Raw genomic sequence first — 12,209 nt, 5'->3', positions numbered from 1 at the left:
CCTGGTTTGCTTGCATATCCCCTCTAAGTCCCTTGGCCTGGCATCCAAGGCCACTGGCATGGAGCTACTGCTGCAGCTCCATCACCTCACTCCACTCACACCCTGCTTCACATCACACACTAGACCATTTGTACACTTTCCCACTTCCCAGCCTTTGCCCAGGCTGTTTCATCTTCTGGACGCCCATCTCTTGTCTGCCACTGTCTCTCTTTATCACAGTGGTGAGTTCAAATCCTTCAAGGGTCCAAATTCTACCTCTTTCATAACACACTTCGTGCTCCCTGCTTGGGAAGTTTCCACACACCTCCAATCTTCTTTCAGGCGCCCTTCACAGCCTGCTCAGGGGTCTGCGTCTCGTGTCCTTCTCTGTCTGCCGCATGACCACAAACTGCATAGGGGTGGGCTCTGAGATTGACCCACTTTTTCCTGAAGGTCCAGCACAGAGCTCCCTGCAGTGAGTGCGTGTGGTGGAAATGGAGGCTGGACCAGCCCAGGTGTGAGGAATAATTTAGGGATTCACAATCATTATGGAGAAGGAAATGGCAACTCACTCCAGTATTCTTGCCTGGAGAATCCTATGGATGGAGGAGCTTGGTGGGCTACAGTCCACGGGTCGCGAAGAGTCGGACACAACTGAGTGACCTCACTTTCACTTAATCACTATGGGTATAGGTCATTGGCCCTGCCTAGGGCCCTGGGCTTCCCCTCCCTGGTGGGCTGCTCTGAGCTCAGAGGCTGGGAGAGCCTTAGAGACCAGTAGCCCCACTACCAATTTACAGATGGGGAAACTGAGGCCCAGGGAGAGGAGAAACACGCCCAGGGTCGCACAGTCAGTTTGCGGTGACGAGGGGTCCAGAACTCAGGTTTGGGGCTCTTACTTCCTACTCTGACTCCTCTGGGCTTTCCAGTTTTATTCCCACCTGGAGTTTCTAGAGTAGCGACCTGGCTTCCTCCCTCCTTCTTTCCTTATACAGAGGCCAAGAAGAGGCCTGGAGCCCCAGGCCAGGCATGGATACAGAGGCTGCGCGTGCATGCATGCTGTCACTTCAGTCGTGTTCGACTCTTTGTGACCCAATAGCCTGTAGCCCACCAGGCTCCTGTGGGATCCTCCAGGCAAGAATACTGGAGTGGGTTGCCATGCCCTCCTTCTGGGGATCTTCCCCATTCAGGGATCAAATGCTCATCTTTCATGTCTTTGCTTTGGCAGAAGCGCCACCACTAGCGCCACCTGGGAAGCCCGGTAACTTGGTGGTGGCAGCACTCCATCTTTCCACATAGAGGCGCTAAGAGTCCGTGTTTTTACTTTCTGTTGGAAACCTGTCCTTTTTCATTGTTACTGAACATAAAATAGAAGGATGCCTTCAGTTTCACAATGTAGGCAGCTCATGTCATGTGTTGCTGACGGCTCTATCAAGTTTCTGACAGATGAATTTTTTCCCCTTCTGGGCTTTTGGGATGTTGGGGCCTTGGTAGGAAAAATCACCCTACTCTGTGATGTCTGCCCTTCAAGATTAAGCTGATGCCTAGATGAGCCCTCCCTGTCTGGACAGGGAGGAGGAGTCACTATGATCAGAGTTCTAGGAGGAAGAGCCGCTTCATCGTGAGCTTGCTCCAAGGTTTCAAAGCTGACAGCACTTTTAAGATCTGCATCACCTGGCCTGTGTTGAGGGACCCCTCCCAGCATTCATGAATGGAAGAAGCTTTGAGGGGTGAGAGAAGGGAGAATTCTTTTTCCTTTGCCTTGGTGATTGGGAGCTGAAGCAGAGAAGCCCAATAGGACCTTTAAACATGACTATTTTCTATAATTAACAGGGAACAGCCCTGCCCCAACATGCCAGAGTTAGAGCTATTCCCACTCCTGGAAATAGTGGCTGATAGCCTTGATGACTGCGGAAACATTTGATTTTCAGGAGGTATGGAGGGGAGAGGATTCTCACTGGCCAGTGAGGCCCCGCAGCATTATCACAACTGTAGAAATGAGGCAGTGTACCACTGGGTCTTTGCAACTGCTGGTCCCAGCCAGGATCTGCCCCCATACCCAGACGCTTCCAGCTCCAGAGATATCCAAATTCCAGAGACTTACATTCTTAGAGTGCTGTGACCTAGAAGCCCCCAGAGGAAGCGGCACTTTCCCCGGGCCAGGAAGGATGGGTAAGACACAAGGACAGAAGCTGGCAGAGTGAGCAGGGTGGGAGAGAGTGGTGGACAAGTCCTTGGCAAAAGCCCCCGAGCGATCGCCCGGATCTCTGCCCAGCCTCACAGCCCAGTTCCAACAGCCAGTCTGTCTCCCCCATTCATCATGAGCTCCCAGAAAGAGGCCTATAGGATTCACCTTCTTGTCCCTTCCAGAGCCTGGCACACAGTAGGCGCCCATTGCATATGAGACATGCCCGGCCAGGCCGCCTTCCCCACTGGCCCAGGCCCTGCTGGCCTGCCCCCTGGGAAGGAGATAATCCTGTGTTTGAAGCCCACTGATGTGGAACTGCCCCAGTGACCACTTCCATCTGTCCCTGCAGAAGCCTGCTGAGACTGTCTTCCTGCCCCGTGACATTGGTGCTCAGACCTGAGATTTCAGCAACAGTCCTCAGGAATCTGCTCCCTTACTGCCGACACTGCCGGTGTCCTCCCCCAGGCCACCACCATCTCTCACTGTGGCCCCCACTCTGGTCTCCTGCCCCTGCTCAGAGATCAGTGTAGACTTATGGGATGGATGAGCAGATGTCAGACATGGTTAAAGCACGCGTGGACTTTGCTGTCTGGACCTGAAGTTGAAACTCACTCAGTCCCATCACTTAGCTGTGGGCATTTTTCCTCGCTTGTCTGAGCCTCAGTTTCCTCACCCACAAATGGGGATGATAATGGCTGCTCGTGAGGTGGTTGTGAGGATGAAAAAGAATGTCTGTTCAAAGTGCCCGGCCATTACTAGTGTCCTGACCGTCCCCCTTTCCTCTCCACCTCCCAAGCCCCCTGCAGCATCTGGCCCTCCTTCCCCACGAATGGACACTGCTGCCCAAGGCTGCCTGACCGAGACCCTGGGGACCAGACCCTGGACTCACACGTGGCACATCCAGCCTCGTCCGCTCCGTTCTCGCAGTCCTTCTCCCCATCGCAGCGCCACGAGGCCGGCACACACTTGTGGCTGGAGGGTCCGCAGCTCAGCTTCTCTGCAGGACACACCTGCTTGGCTACAGAGAGAGACACAAGCGCATGGCTTAGCCAAGGGGGACATAGGGCATGGTGCCAGTGAGCCCTACTGCCTGACTCCGGCCACATGGCCTGAAGCCCTGGGAATCCACCAGGGCCTTCCTGTCTCAGTTTCTTCATCTGAGAAGTTCCTCTGCCCTAAGGCTTTCTTATTCGTGTATTTGCTTTTGGCTGGGCTGGGTCTGTGTTGCTGTGTGCGGGGTCCTCTAGCTGTGGTGAGCGAGTTTGTCGTGGCAGCAGCTGTTCCCGCTGTGGAGCACGGGCTCTAGGGGTGCGAGGCTTCAGTCTTTGTGGCAGGAGGGCTCAGTAGCTGTGGTTCTCAGGCTCTAGAGCATGGGCTCCATAGTTGTAGCACATGGGTTTAGCTGCTCTGCAGCAAGGAGAACCTTCCAGGACCAGGACTCGAGCCTGTGTCCCCTGCATTGCAAGGTGGATTCTTAACCACTGAACCACCAGGAAAGTCCTACCCCTAAAACGTTCGGAATCCTACAGTTGACCCGGTCACTGCCCTGCTTAACACCCTCTCATGGCCCCTGGTCCCTGGCCCTCAAGACCCTCTTCAGTTGAGCCAACCCCTCCACCTGCCTCACCGGCCTAACCTCCCAGCCTTCCCTTTAGGCTCCAGCAATATGGAGCCACCATGCCCTGCATGCACCTGCGCCATTTCCAGCTGTGTGCCCGTGGGCAAGATACGCCCTGTTTGGGTCTCAGTTTGCCCTCCAGATCAGTGACTCTGTGATCCGAACCTGCAGATGGGAAGGGCTCACCACAGCCCCAACAGCTCCATCCAAGCCTGCCTCCCCCTGTTAACGTGCCGAGCCTGCTGCTGAGAGCAGTCGCTGTGTGCCAGGGCCCAGCGGGACCACACAGCTATAATTACTGCAGCCGCAATCAAAGACTGACTCAATCAGGGGCCCAAAGCTCCAGGGCTGATTCTCAATTTGGAAGAAAGAATGAGAACCCTGATCCAGCCTGGGGATGGCTCTCATCCTGAGCACCCCAGGACGACCCATGTGACAGACCCAGCCGAGGCAGAGACATCTCAGACCTCCATGCTGGCTTCCTCACCCTGCCTTCCAGGGTGTACACGGGCCGAACCCAGTGGTCTCTAGGATGTGCCAGGCGCAGTACTAGACGCTTCCATTGTATCTTCATAGTACTCCAGCAAGGTATAGGTTACAGTGGGGCCTCCAGCATGAAGGTCGAGGGCACGGGCTCTGGAGCTTGGCGGCCTGGGTTCAGCTCAGTCACTTGTTGGCATCTACCTTGGCCATCAATCCTTATCCCTGTGCCCATAAAGTGGGGATAATACTATTCCCAGTCCCACTGGACTGGAACAACAACTACGTTAATGTCTGTAAAGCAATTAGAATGCCCAGCCAGTGCTCACTCATGATACCTACTATCATTCTCCACACGTAGCAGCTGAGGACGTATCTATTTCCTCAGTGAGTATCCTGCTGTGTACCACACATGGCACCCAGTGCTGGGTCCTACTCAGTCCTGAAGACCCAGGATAGGGTGCAGTCAGCTGTGTCTCATGCCAGAGGCTGAGAACAGTCCACGGCATCCTGGAGGCAGTGGGTTACTGGTATCTTACCCTCAGTTCTTCTCTCTAATCTCAGACCAGTTTCCCCAACCTTTTGCTTCCATAGCTGGGATGAAAGCCCACAAGAGATGGAGAGAAGGACACAGATAAGATGAGTTGGGGGCAGGTGTCTGAGTCAAGACCCCAAGATACTACTACACCATGGGAAAGGAGTACCTTGTACCTCCCAACTGTGGACCCCAAAGTTACCCCTAGGAATACATTTCATAAATATAAGGCAACCTGTTGGGAATACAGGATTCAGGGGATTCATTTTACAGGAATTTCCCTTTACAAATACTGTCGGGCAGAGCCCTGGAAGCACTAACACTCAAACATCCTTTACACAGGCTTCCTTGGGAGGTGGCACAGGTGATGAGGGGCCTGGCAGTCAGGGGAGGGGCCCAGAGCACCTCCATCACCCACACACTGCAGGAACCAAGAAAGTACTTCCCGCTCTGGGCCCAGCTGAACACGAGGGGGCTGCAGCGACCAGCAATGTCCCAGATAAGGGGTGGGCTGGTGGGTGCAGGTTCCTGGGCCCCAGCTCACACTAGACTGAATCCAGGCTTCCAGGGCAGAGCCCAGGCATCTTAGCAACTCTGCCCACCCCGGCTTGCCCTGGTGATTCTCAGCACCCCATTTGAGAAACCCTGGGTTACCATTCTGCAAATCCAAAAGATACAGGAGATTTCATGTCTTTTAAATCCACTTCCAGAAAAGTGTTAGAGGAGGCGCTGTATGTCTGCAAGCCCCTGACACAGAGGGGACAGAGGGACGAGGCAGCATCTGTGCGCCAGGCCTCAGGAAACAGATGCTCACGGGGAGTTGTTAGGGAGTCGTGGTTACTGAGCACCTACTGTGGGGCAGGCTACTTCACGCTGAGTTGATATTTTCCCATGTCACCCTCACCCTCTCCCTGTCACATAAGCAGGCCCTGCAGGCTGTGAGTGGAAACCCCAGGAACAGCATTCACAAAGACGATGTTAGGGGCACTCCTAGAACAGAGCAGGACACTGGTCCTGCAGGTAAGCACTCCATTTTACAGATAAGGAAACCAAAGCTCAGAGAGACCCGGACCAAAGTTCAGAGTAACTGGCCCCAAATGCACAGCAGTGAGAGTCAGAGTCGAGATTCCTTTGCCTAAACCCTGCCCTTTCCATCAAACCCCTCACTCTCCTGTGGGTAGGGTAGTGGCCCAATCATCACTGTTCAGTTGCTCAGTCGTGTCCAAGTCTTTATGACACCATGGTCTGCAGCATGCCAGGCTTCCCTGTCCTTCACCATCTCCTGGAGGTTGTTCAAACTTATGTCCATTCAGTCAGTGATGCCATCCAACCATCTCATCTTCTGTCGTCCCCTTTTCCTCCAGCCTTCAATCTTTCCCAGCATCAGGGTCTTTTCCAATGAGTCAGCTCTTCACATCAGGTGGCCAAAGTATTGAAGCTTCAGCTTCAGCATCAGTCCTTCCAATGAATATTCAGGGTTGATTTCCCTTAGGATTGACTGGTTTGATCTCATCGCAGTCCAGGGGACTCTCAAGAGTCTTCTCCAGCACCACAGGTCAAAGCATCAATTCTTCAGCATTCAGCCGTTTTTATGGTTCAGCTCTCACATCCATACATGACATAGTGACCCAGAACCAACTCCAAACTCTCTGCTCAAAAGTCCAGGTGATTGAAACGGCCCTTGACCCATCTGTACCATCTCTGGGGGCCTGGTTCTGCATACCCCAGTGCAGCAGGCAGCTGCTTGAACTTTGAATGAATATTTATACAGTTAATTGCATAACCTTTCAGCAAGGACAATGATTAAACAATCCGTCTGCTTCCTTTCTTTATAATTAATAAGACATTTGCTGTGTCCCTAAATAGACAGCTCTAATTACAGGCTCTTGAGGATTCGGCAGTGCCTGACACCAGCCCTCCTACCCTCAAAGAGCCAAGGCACCTCCTTGGCCTGTGGGGGACACAAGAGGCCTTGGAGGTCACACTGAGGAGCACCGGCTGGAGTGACAGGAGGTGGAGGTCCAGAGAGGGGAAGTGACCTGCCCGGGGTACTGGACACTGGGTATGACAACCGCCGTCTCTCCCAGAACCTTGCTGTCTCTGTTGCGATGCAGCTACTTCCCAAAGCAGGACCTGGACCTTGCCCTCTGGGCTCCTGGGTCAGACCTCTCACTGCGCAGCCCCGGAAGCTGGTCTGGGGAGTGTTGACGTGCAGCATCTCCTCAAGTGTGTGCGCTCAGTCGTGTCCAACTCTGAGACCCCATGGACTGTAACCCACCAGGCTCCTCTGTCCATGGGGTTCTCCAGGCAAGAGTACCAGACTGGACAGCCATCTCCCTCTCCAGGGGAATCTTCCTGACCCAGGGATCTGCGTCACTTGTGTCTCCTGCATTGCCAGGCAGGTTCACTACCACCGCACCATCTCTTCGTGAAGTGAAGGCTATTATCACCTTCATTTCACAGATGGGGAGAGTGAAGCCCAGAGACCATAAGTCGTTTGCTTAAAGTCTTGTGAAGAGCAGAGCTGCACATCTTCCCCAGGTCCTTCAACTCCAAACACTGTTAACTTATGGCACTTCACACTGCATGGAGGGGAAAGTAGGCCCCGATGGTCTCCTGGTGACCCTGGAGAGGGTCACTGCAGGCAGGAGGCTCACTGGGCCTTGGCAAGTCTGCAAGATGGGAGGTGGCTGTCTAATGCCCACTTTCAGGATAACTGAAGCTAGAGGCCCCAGGCGGCATAGCACGGGAGATAGAGCATGGGTTTGGAGTTAGACAGAGTATGGGTTTGGACTCCACATCAAATTTACTAACATGAAGGTCCTTCAACAAGTCACTTAAACTCTCTGCACCCTGGCTCCCCTCACCTGCACATGGGGTTACATCATCTCCCAGAGCTGGTGCATGGCTTATATGAAGAAACATGCAAATCCCTATACAGAACCCAGAGCAAACTTGGAACTCAGCAGACAGTTGTCCTTGTTTTATTTCATGAAATGCGAAGGGCTGGGAGGGCCCAGGTCTCACCCCTGGGGATAGACATCACAGCTTATTAGAGTCCAGAGGACCCTCTGTGATGCAGCCCCCACCATTGAACTGAACACTTCTCCTTCTCTCTCCATCTCTTTCCCTCTCCCGCTCTCTCTCTCTCAGAAACAGATGCCCCAGGGAATGCCTCTGGCTGGCTGTCCAAGTATCTCCAGGTTCTCAGGGGCAGGAATGAGGAGCCCCACTTCCTCAGACATCAGGAATCCTCCAAGTCACCAAGGGCCTGCCACTGTACTCCAGAGTGGCTGCAGGCATTTAAAAATTCCCAGAGAATCTTGTCTTAGAAATCGAAATCCAACCATCCTTTCTCTAATTCAGAAGCTCACAAATTAATAAAGCGGGAAATGTCTGTTGACTGAAGGAAGGAAAGGGCCTAACGGCTTCTTATTGAGCAAGCACATCAGCAGAGCAGGTCATGGGAGGCGCAGGGCCAACAACCTCCACTTAGGGACTGCCAGCTCCCAGAGGGCTCAGGCAGTGGTGACTGTGGGGTCCAGCTGCTGCCCAAGGAAGCATGGCATGGATGTCCCACTGCGCAGAAGGGGGCAGTCACACCAAGCTCCTTCTCACGGGGTCAGCTGGGTGGGCCCCTGACTTGCCGGATGAGCTCAGAAAATCTTTGATAGGAAGGTATGCTTGGTTAATCAGTGAGGTTCCCCCTTCCAGATGGGAAGGCTCTAACATGCATGAATAAAACCTCATTTTCAATAAGCAGCACCCAGAATTGTAACTCACTCACCTTGAACCAGCTTCCCTACCCCCATACCGCACACCTCCCAACAGATGCCTGAAGGTGGGTCACAAACGTCCCCAATCAAGGGAGCTATAATTAGAGCTGAAACGCTACTTTCATTAGGCAAATGGCCGGGTGTTCCTGCTGTGACTCCTGGCTCAGTGTGACAGCGACAGAATCCAGAACCAGAAGGAAAGAGATCTGGGAGGAACCCAGCCAGTGAGATGCAGATTACACAGAGGGGAACACAGGAATGGGGACCTGCTCCCAAACCCCTCCCTACTCCACGCAAAGCGTCTTCACTTAGACTTCGAAGATCTTAAATCGGGGATAGGGCCTAACGTCAAAACACAATGATGAAAATCCCACTGCCATCGACACTGTGAGTGCATCTTTTTCATTCGGTCCTCACCACCCATGTAAGACAGGTACCACTGCCCCGTTTTGCAGATGAGTGAACTAAGGCTCAGGGAGATTGGGCAACTTGCCTGCGGTCTCACAGGTTAAAGGACCTGAACCCGAGTATATCAGACATCAAACCCACTACATTTGACTACTGCCTATAATCTTTCTTTGCAGGTGGGGAGGGGGCTCTATCCTAGAGGCTGGCACAGTCCCCAGGAACCTGGTAGGCTGTGGAGGTTGCTATGACAACGCCAATTAAATGGGCAGTGAATTGGCTGCTGGGTTCTCACTTGGTCAGGAGACTGTGAGCAAGCCTGTTACCAGGTCCTGCTGCCCCCAATTCTGCCTGGCCCTCAAGGTCCCACACTGGCTGACCTTCTCCAGGCAGCCCTCCCCACACACAGGTCTTCCCACCTGTGACCAGTGTAACTGCACAGAAAGTGGGATCCTGGCCTTGTGCCCAGCTGGGTACAGGCAAGGGAGAAAAGGGCCTCAGACTCTTATGAGTCCAGGAGTCTTAGAATCAGGGTCTCTGGAACTCTGGAATGTTAGAGACTAGAGCAGAGAGGGGGCGGGAGAGCATGCAGGACTCACACAGCATCACTGGGAGAGCCCCCTGACTCCCAGGATGCAGAGAAGGGAGCTGGGTGCCCCGACTCCCCTGGTGGCAGCTCCCACACAGTGCTCTGTCAAGCCCCAGAGAGACTTCAGAGCCTGCCTTTTGTCATGGAAGGCTGACCAGCCACGAACAACCTGTGTGTCTTAGAAGCAGGGCCCTCAGCATCTCTAGGCTTCCAGTTACTCAACTACCTGATAACTGTGCTTTACAGCTGAGCCCAAAGCAGGCCTGGGGAAGCAGGAGGTGTGAGGCCAGAGACCCCCACCCCCCACCACCCTAGCCCAGCACAGCCCAGAAGATGGGAAGGCAGCAAGTGCTGGGAGGGGTAAGAGGCGGGAAGACAGAGAGAAACACAGGCAGGATAAAGAAAGAGGGCAAGGGGGAAGGGGAGGAGGGGGCAGGCAGAGAAGGGAGGCAGCCCAAATGGAGGGCTGGGCAGGAGGGAGATGGAAAGGAGCACCACTGCAAACAGACAGAGATGTGGGGAGTTGCAGGAGCATAGTTCGTAGGCAGCAGGACAGACCCCAGTAATGACTGTGATGACGCTCCCTTCCCCTCCATCCCCAGTGTCCAGGGTAACTGCAGGCACGGGGTCTGGATGGCTGAGCTGGCTGACTGCCAAGGCGGTCACAGCTCCCCTCCCCAAATATGCACTCCGGGCTGCACACAGCTCTGCCCTATGTTAGCTAGGCTGCCTTGGGCAAGCAGAGGAACCTGTCCCAGCCTCAGTTTCTTTCTCTCTAAACAGATCCACCTCTCACCCAAGCTGGCCCTGAGGAGGAGTCACAAGTGGGCGTGGCTGGGCTTTGTTCCTCTGGAAGCGCAGGACAAAGCAGTGGGCTGCCCTCCCCCACCGTCCAGCACCTCCAAGACTGCATCGGGGTGCAGGGGCTGCTGGGTGGAGTGAGCGAAGGGCAGGGCCTGTGCTGTGGCTGGGAAGGCGAGGCAGCTGTGCAAGGAAACGAGGAGTCCCTTGTCTTGGGCGGGGGGGTGGCTCCTGCTCTCCCTTTCTCTCTCCTGTTCCCTGTTTCTCATGCGGAGACTGGTAGCTCTGTTGCTAGGAGACAAGGAAACCCAGTTATCACCAGCCACAGCCCTAGATAGGATGCTGGCCTCCATTGTCCCCACTTCTGCCTCTGGGGTGACTGTGACCCCTAAGGAAGATCCGGGGACGCTGACTAGCAGGTCCCCGCCAGCCCTACCATCCTCCATGTGCTGCCCCTCTCCTGGCCTTTTGTCTCAGGCTCATTCTGCTGAAGCTCTGCCTCTGGGACCACTGGGTCCTTCCCTGCCCCCTTCTCTTCTCCTTTTTAATTTAACAAATGTCACGGAATGACCTGCCCGGTGTACGTTTGCTTTGAGGATTAGGGCTTGGAAAAGAAATCACAGAGAGACAAAGGCTGAATGCGGGAGGTGGGCCTCGGGCTTGGCTTCTGCCTTCATCTTGCCCCTGTTGCCTGTTGCCATCCGGGCCGGGCTCCTAGGCTCCGTCCGCCCAGAGCAGAGGACAGAGTCAGGCCCTTGAAGACCCCAGCTGGGTGGCCTTGGGCAAGTCACTCAACCTCTCTGAGCCTCAGCATCCACCTCTGCAAAAGTCAGAACGTTACAGTACCTGTCTCATGAGGCCACTATGGGAATCAGATGAATGAAAGCACAGACAGCGTTTTGCATATAGTGAATGCTAGATAAGTATCAACTGCCATTAGTGTTATTAGAATTATGATTAGAATCCTCAAAAAAAAAAATACTAGTGGGGGAAACTGAGGGGAGGCCTGGAGCATGTGTGCTGGCTGCTTCTCACCATCAGGGTTCAAAGGGGCTGCTTTTAGCTCCTGGAACTCTAGGAGCAGGGCCTAACCCGCCAGAGAGCTGGGAGGAAAGCCCAGACACAGGCCACCAGACACCAACGACTTGAAGCTCCGGAGCTCACGAGTGCTCAGCACAAGGTGCGTATGGGGCTGTGCGAGACAGGTCACCTCACCTGAGCCTCCAGCTTCCCCACCAGGAAGGCCTGGCAAGGAAACTGAGGCCCGGAGCCAGGCCCCACCCCCAGCCCAGGGGCAGGACTCACTGCACGTGGCCTCCGACTCGTCAGAGCCGTCTGGACAGTCCTCCTCGCCATCGCACTTCCACCGCTCTCGGATGCAATGGCCATCGTTACAGGTGAAGTCGCTGTCTGCACAGGTCTTCTTGGCTGCAGGGCAAGGAGAAGAGCATGAGGGGCCTGGTGGGCACAGGAGGCTTTTCCAGAACATACAGTCAGGTGGCTACAGGGCGACCAGAACATCCTCCGTCTGCAAACAGGACCATGTGACCTCCCATGGCTCCAGGAGAGAAAGACTTATTCACTCCACACCAGGAGGAGACAGGCAGTCCCTGGCCCTGCTCTCCAGGTTTAACAAGGGTGACAGCATCCAACTACCAAGGGACTGCCTCTTCCCATCACACCTCCCTCTTCCCCTCAAGTCTGGTTTCACTGTCACAGCCTCTAGGAAGCCTTCCCGGATCACATACAGTGGTTGCCTTGGCCCCTTCAGTCAGTTCTCCTTTACCTGCCTTTCCTCCTCCCCCCAGCCAGACTGAAGTCAAGGCCTCTTCTGCAAG

The 12,209-nt window shown here is 54.5% G+C and overlaps 1 protein-coding gene across 1 annotated transcript in view; it reads right to left on the bottom strand.

The window, feature by feature from the left end:
* LRP8 (LDL receptor related protein 8) overlaps positions 1 to 12,209 on the bottom strand; it is a 78,102-nt gene that overhangs the window by 31,358 nt on the left and 34,535 nt on the right. Inside the window, exons 3-4 of the mRNA XM_052636960.1 lie at positions 11,677 to 11,799; positions 3,057 to 3,185 (exon numbers count right to left, since the gene is read on the bottom strand). Of these exons, the coding sequence (XP_052492920.1) occupies positions 3,057 to 3,185; positions 11,677 to 11,799 (252 nt within the window). The remainder of the gene's footprint in view (positions 1 to 3,056; positions 3,186 to 11,676; positions 11,800 to 12,209) is intronic.

The sequence above is a fragment of the Budorcas taxicolor genome, chromosome 3 (assembly GCF_023091745.1).
Source record: "Budorcas taxicolor isolate Tak-1 chromosome 3, Takin1.1, whole genome shotgun sequence".
Taxonomy (NCBI): Eukaryota; Metazoa; Chordata; class Mammalia; order Artiodactyla; family Bovidae; genus Budorcas; species Budorcas taxicolor.
The sequence above is the reverse complement of the archived record's forward strand: the minus strand, read 5'-3'. Positions and strand labels throughout refer to the sequence as shown.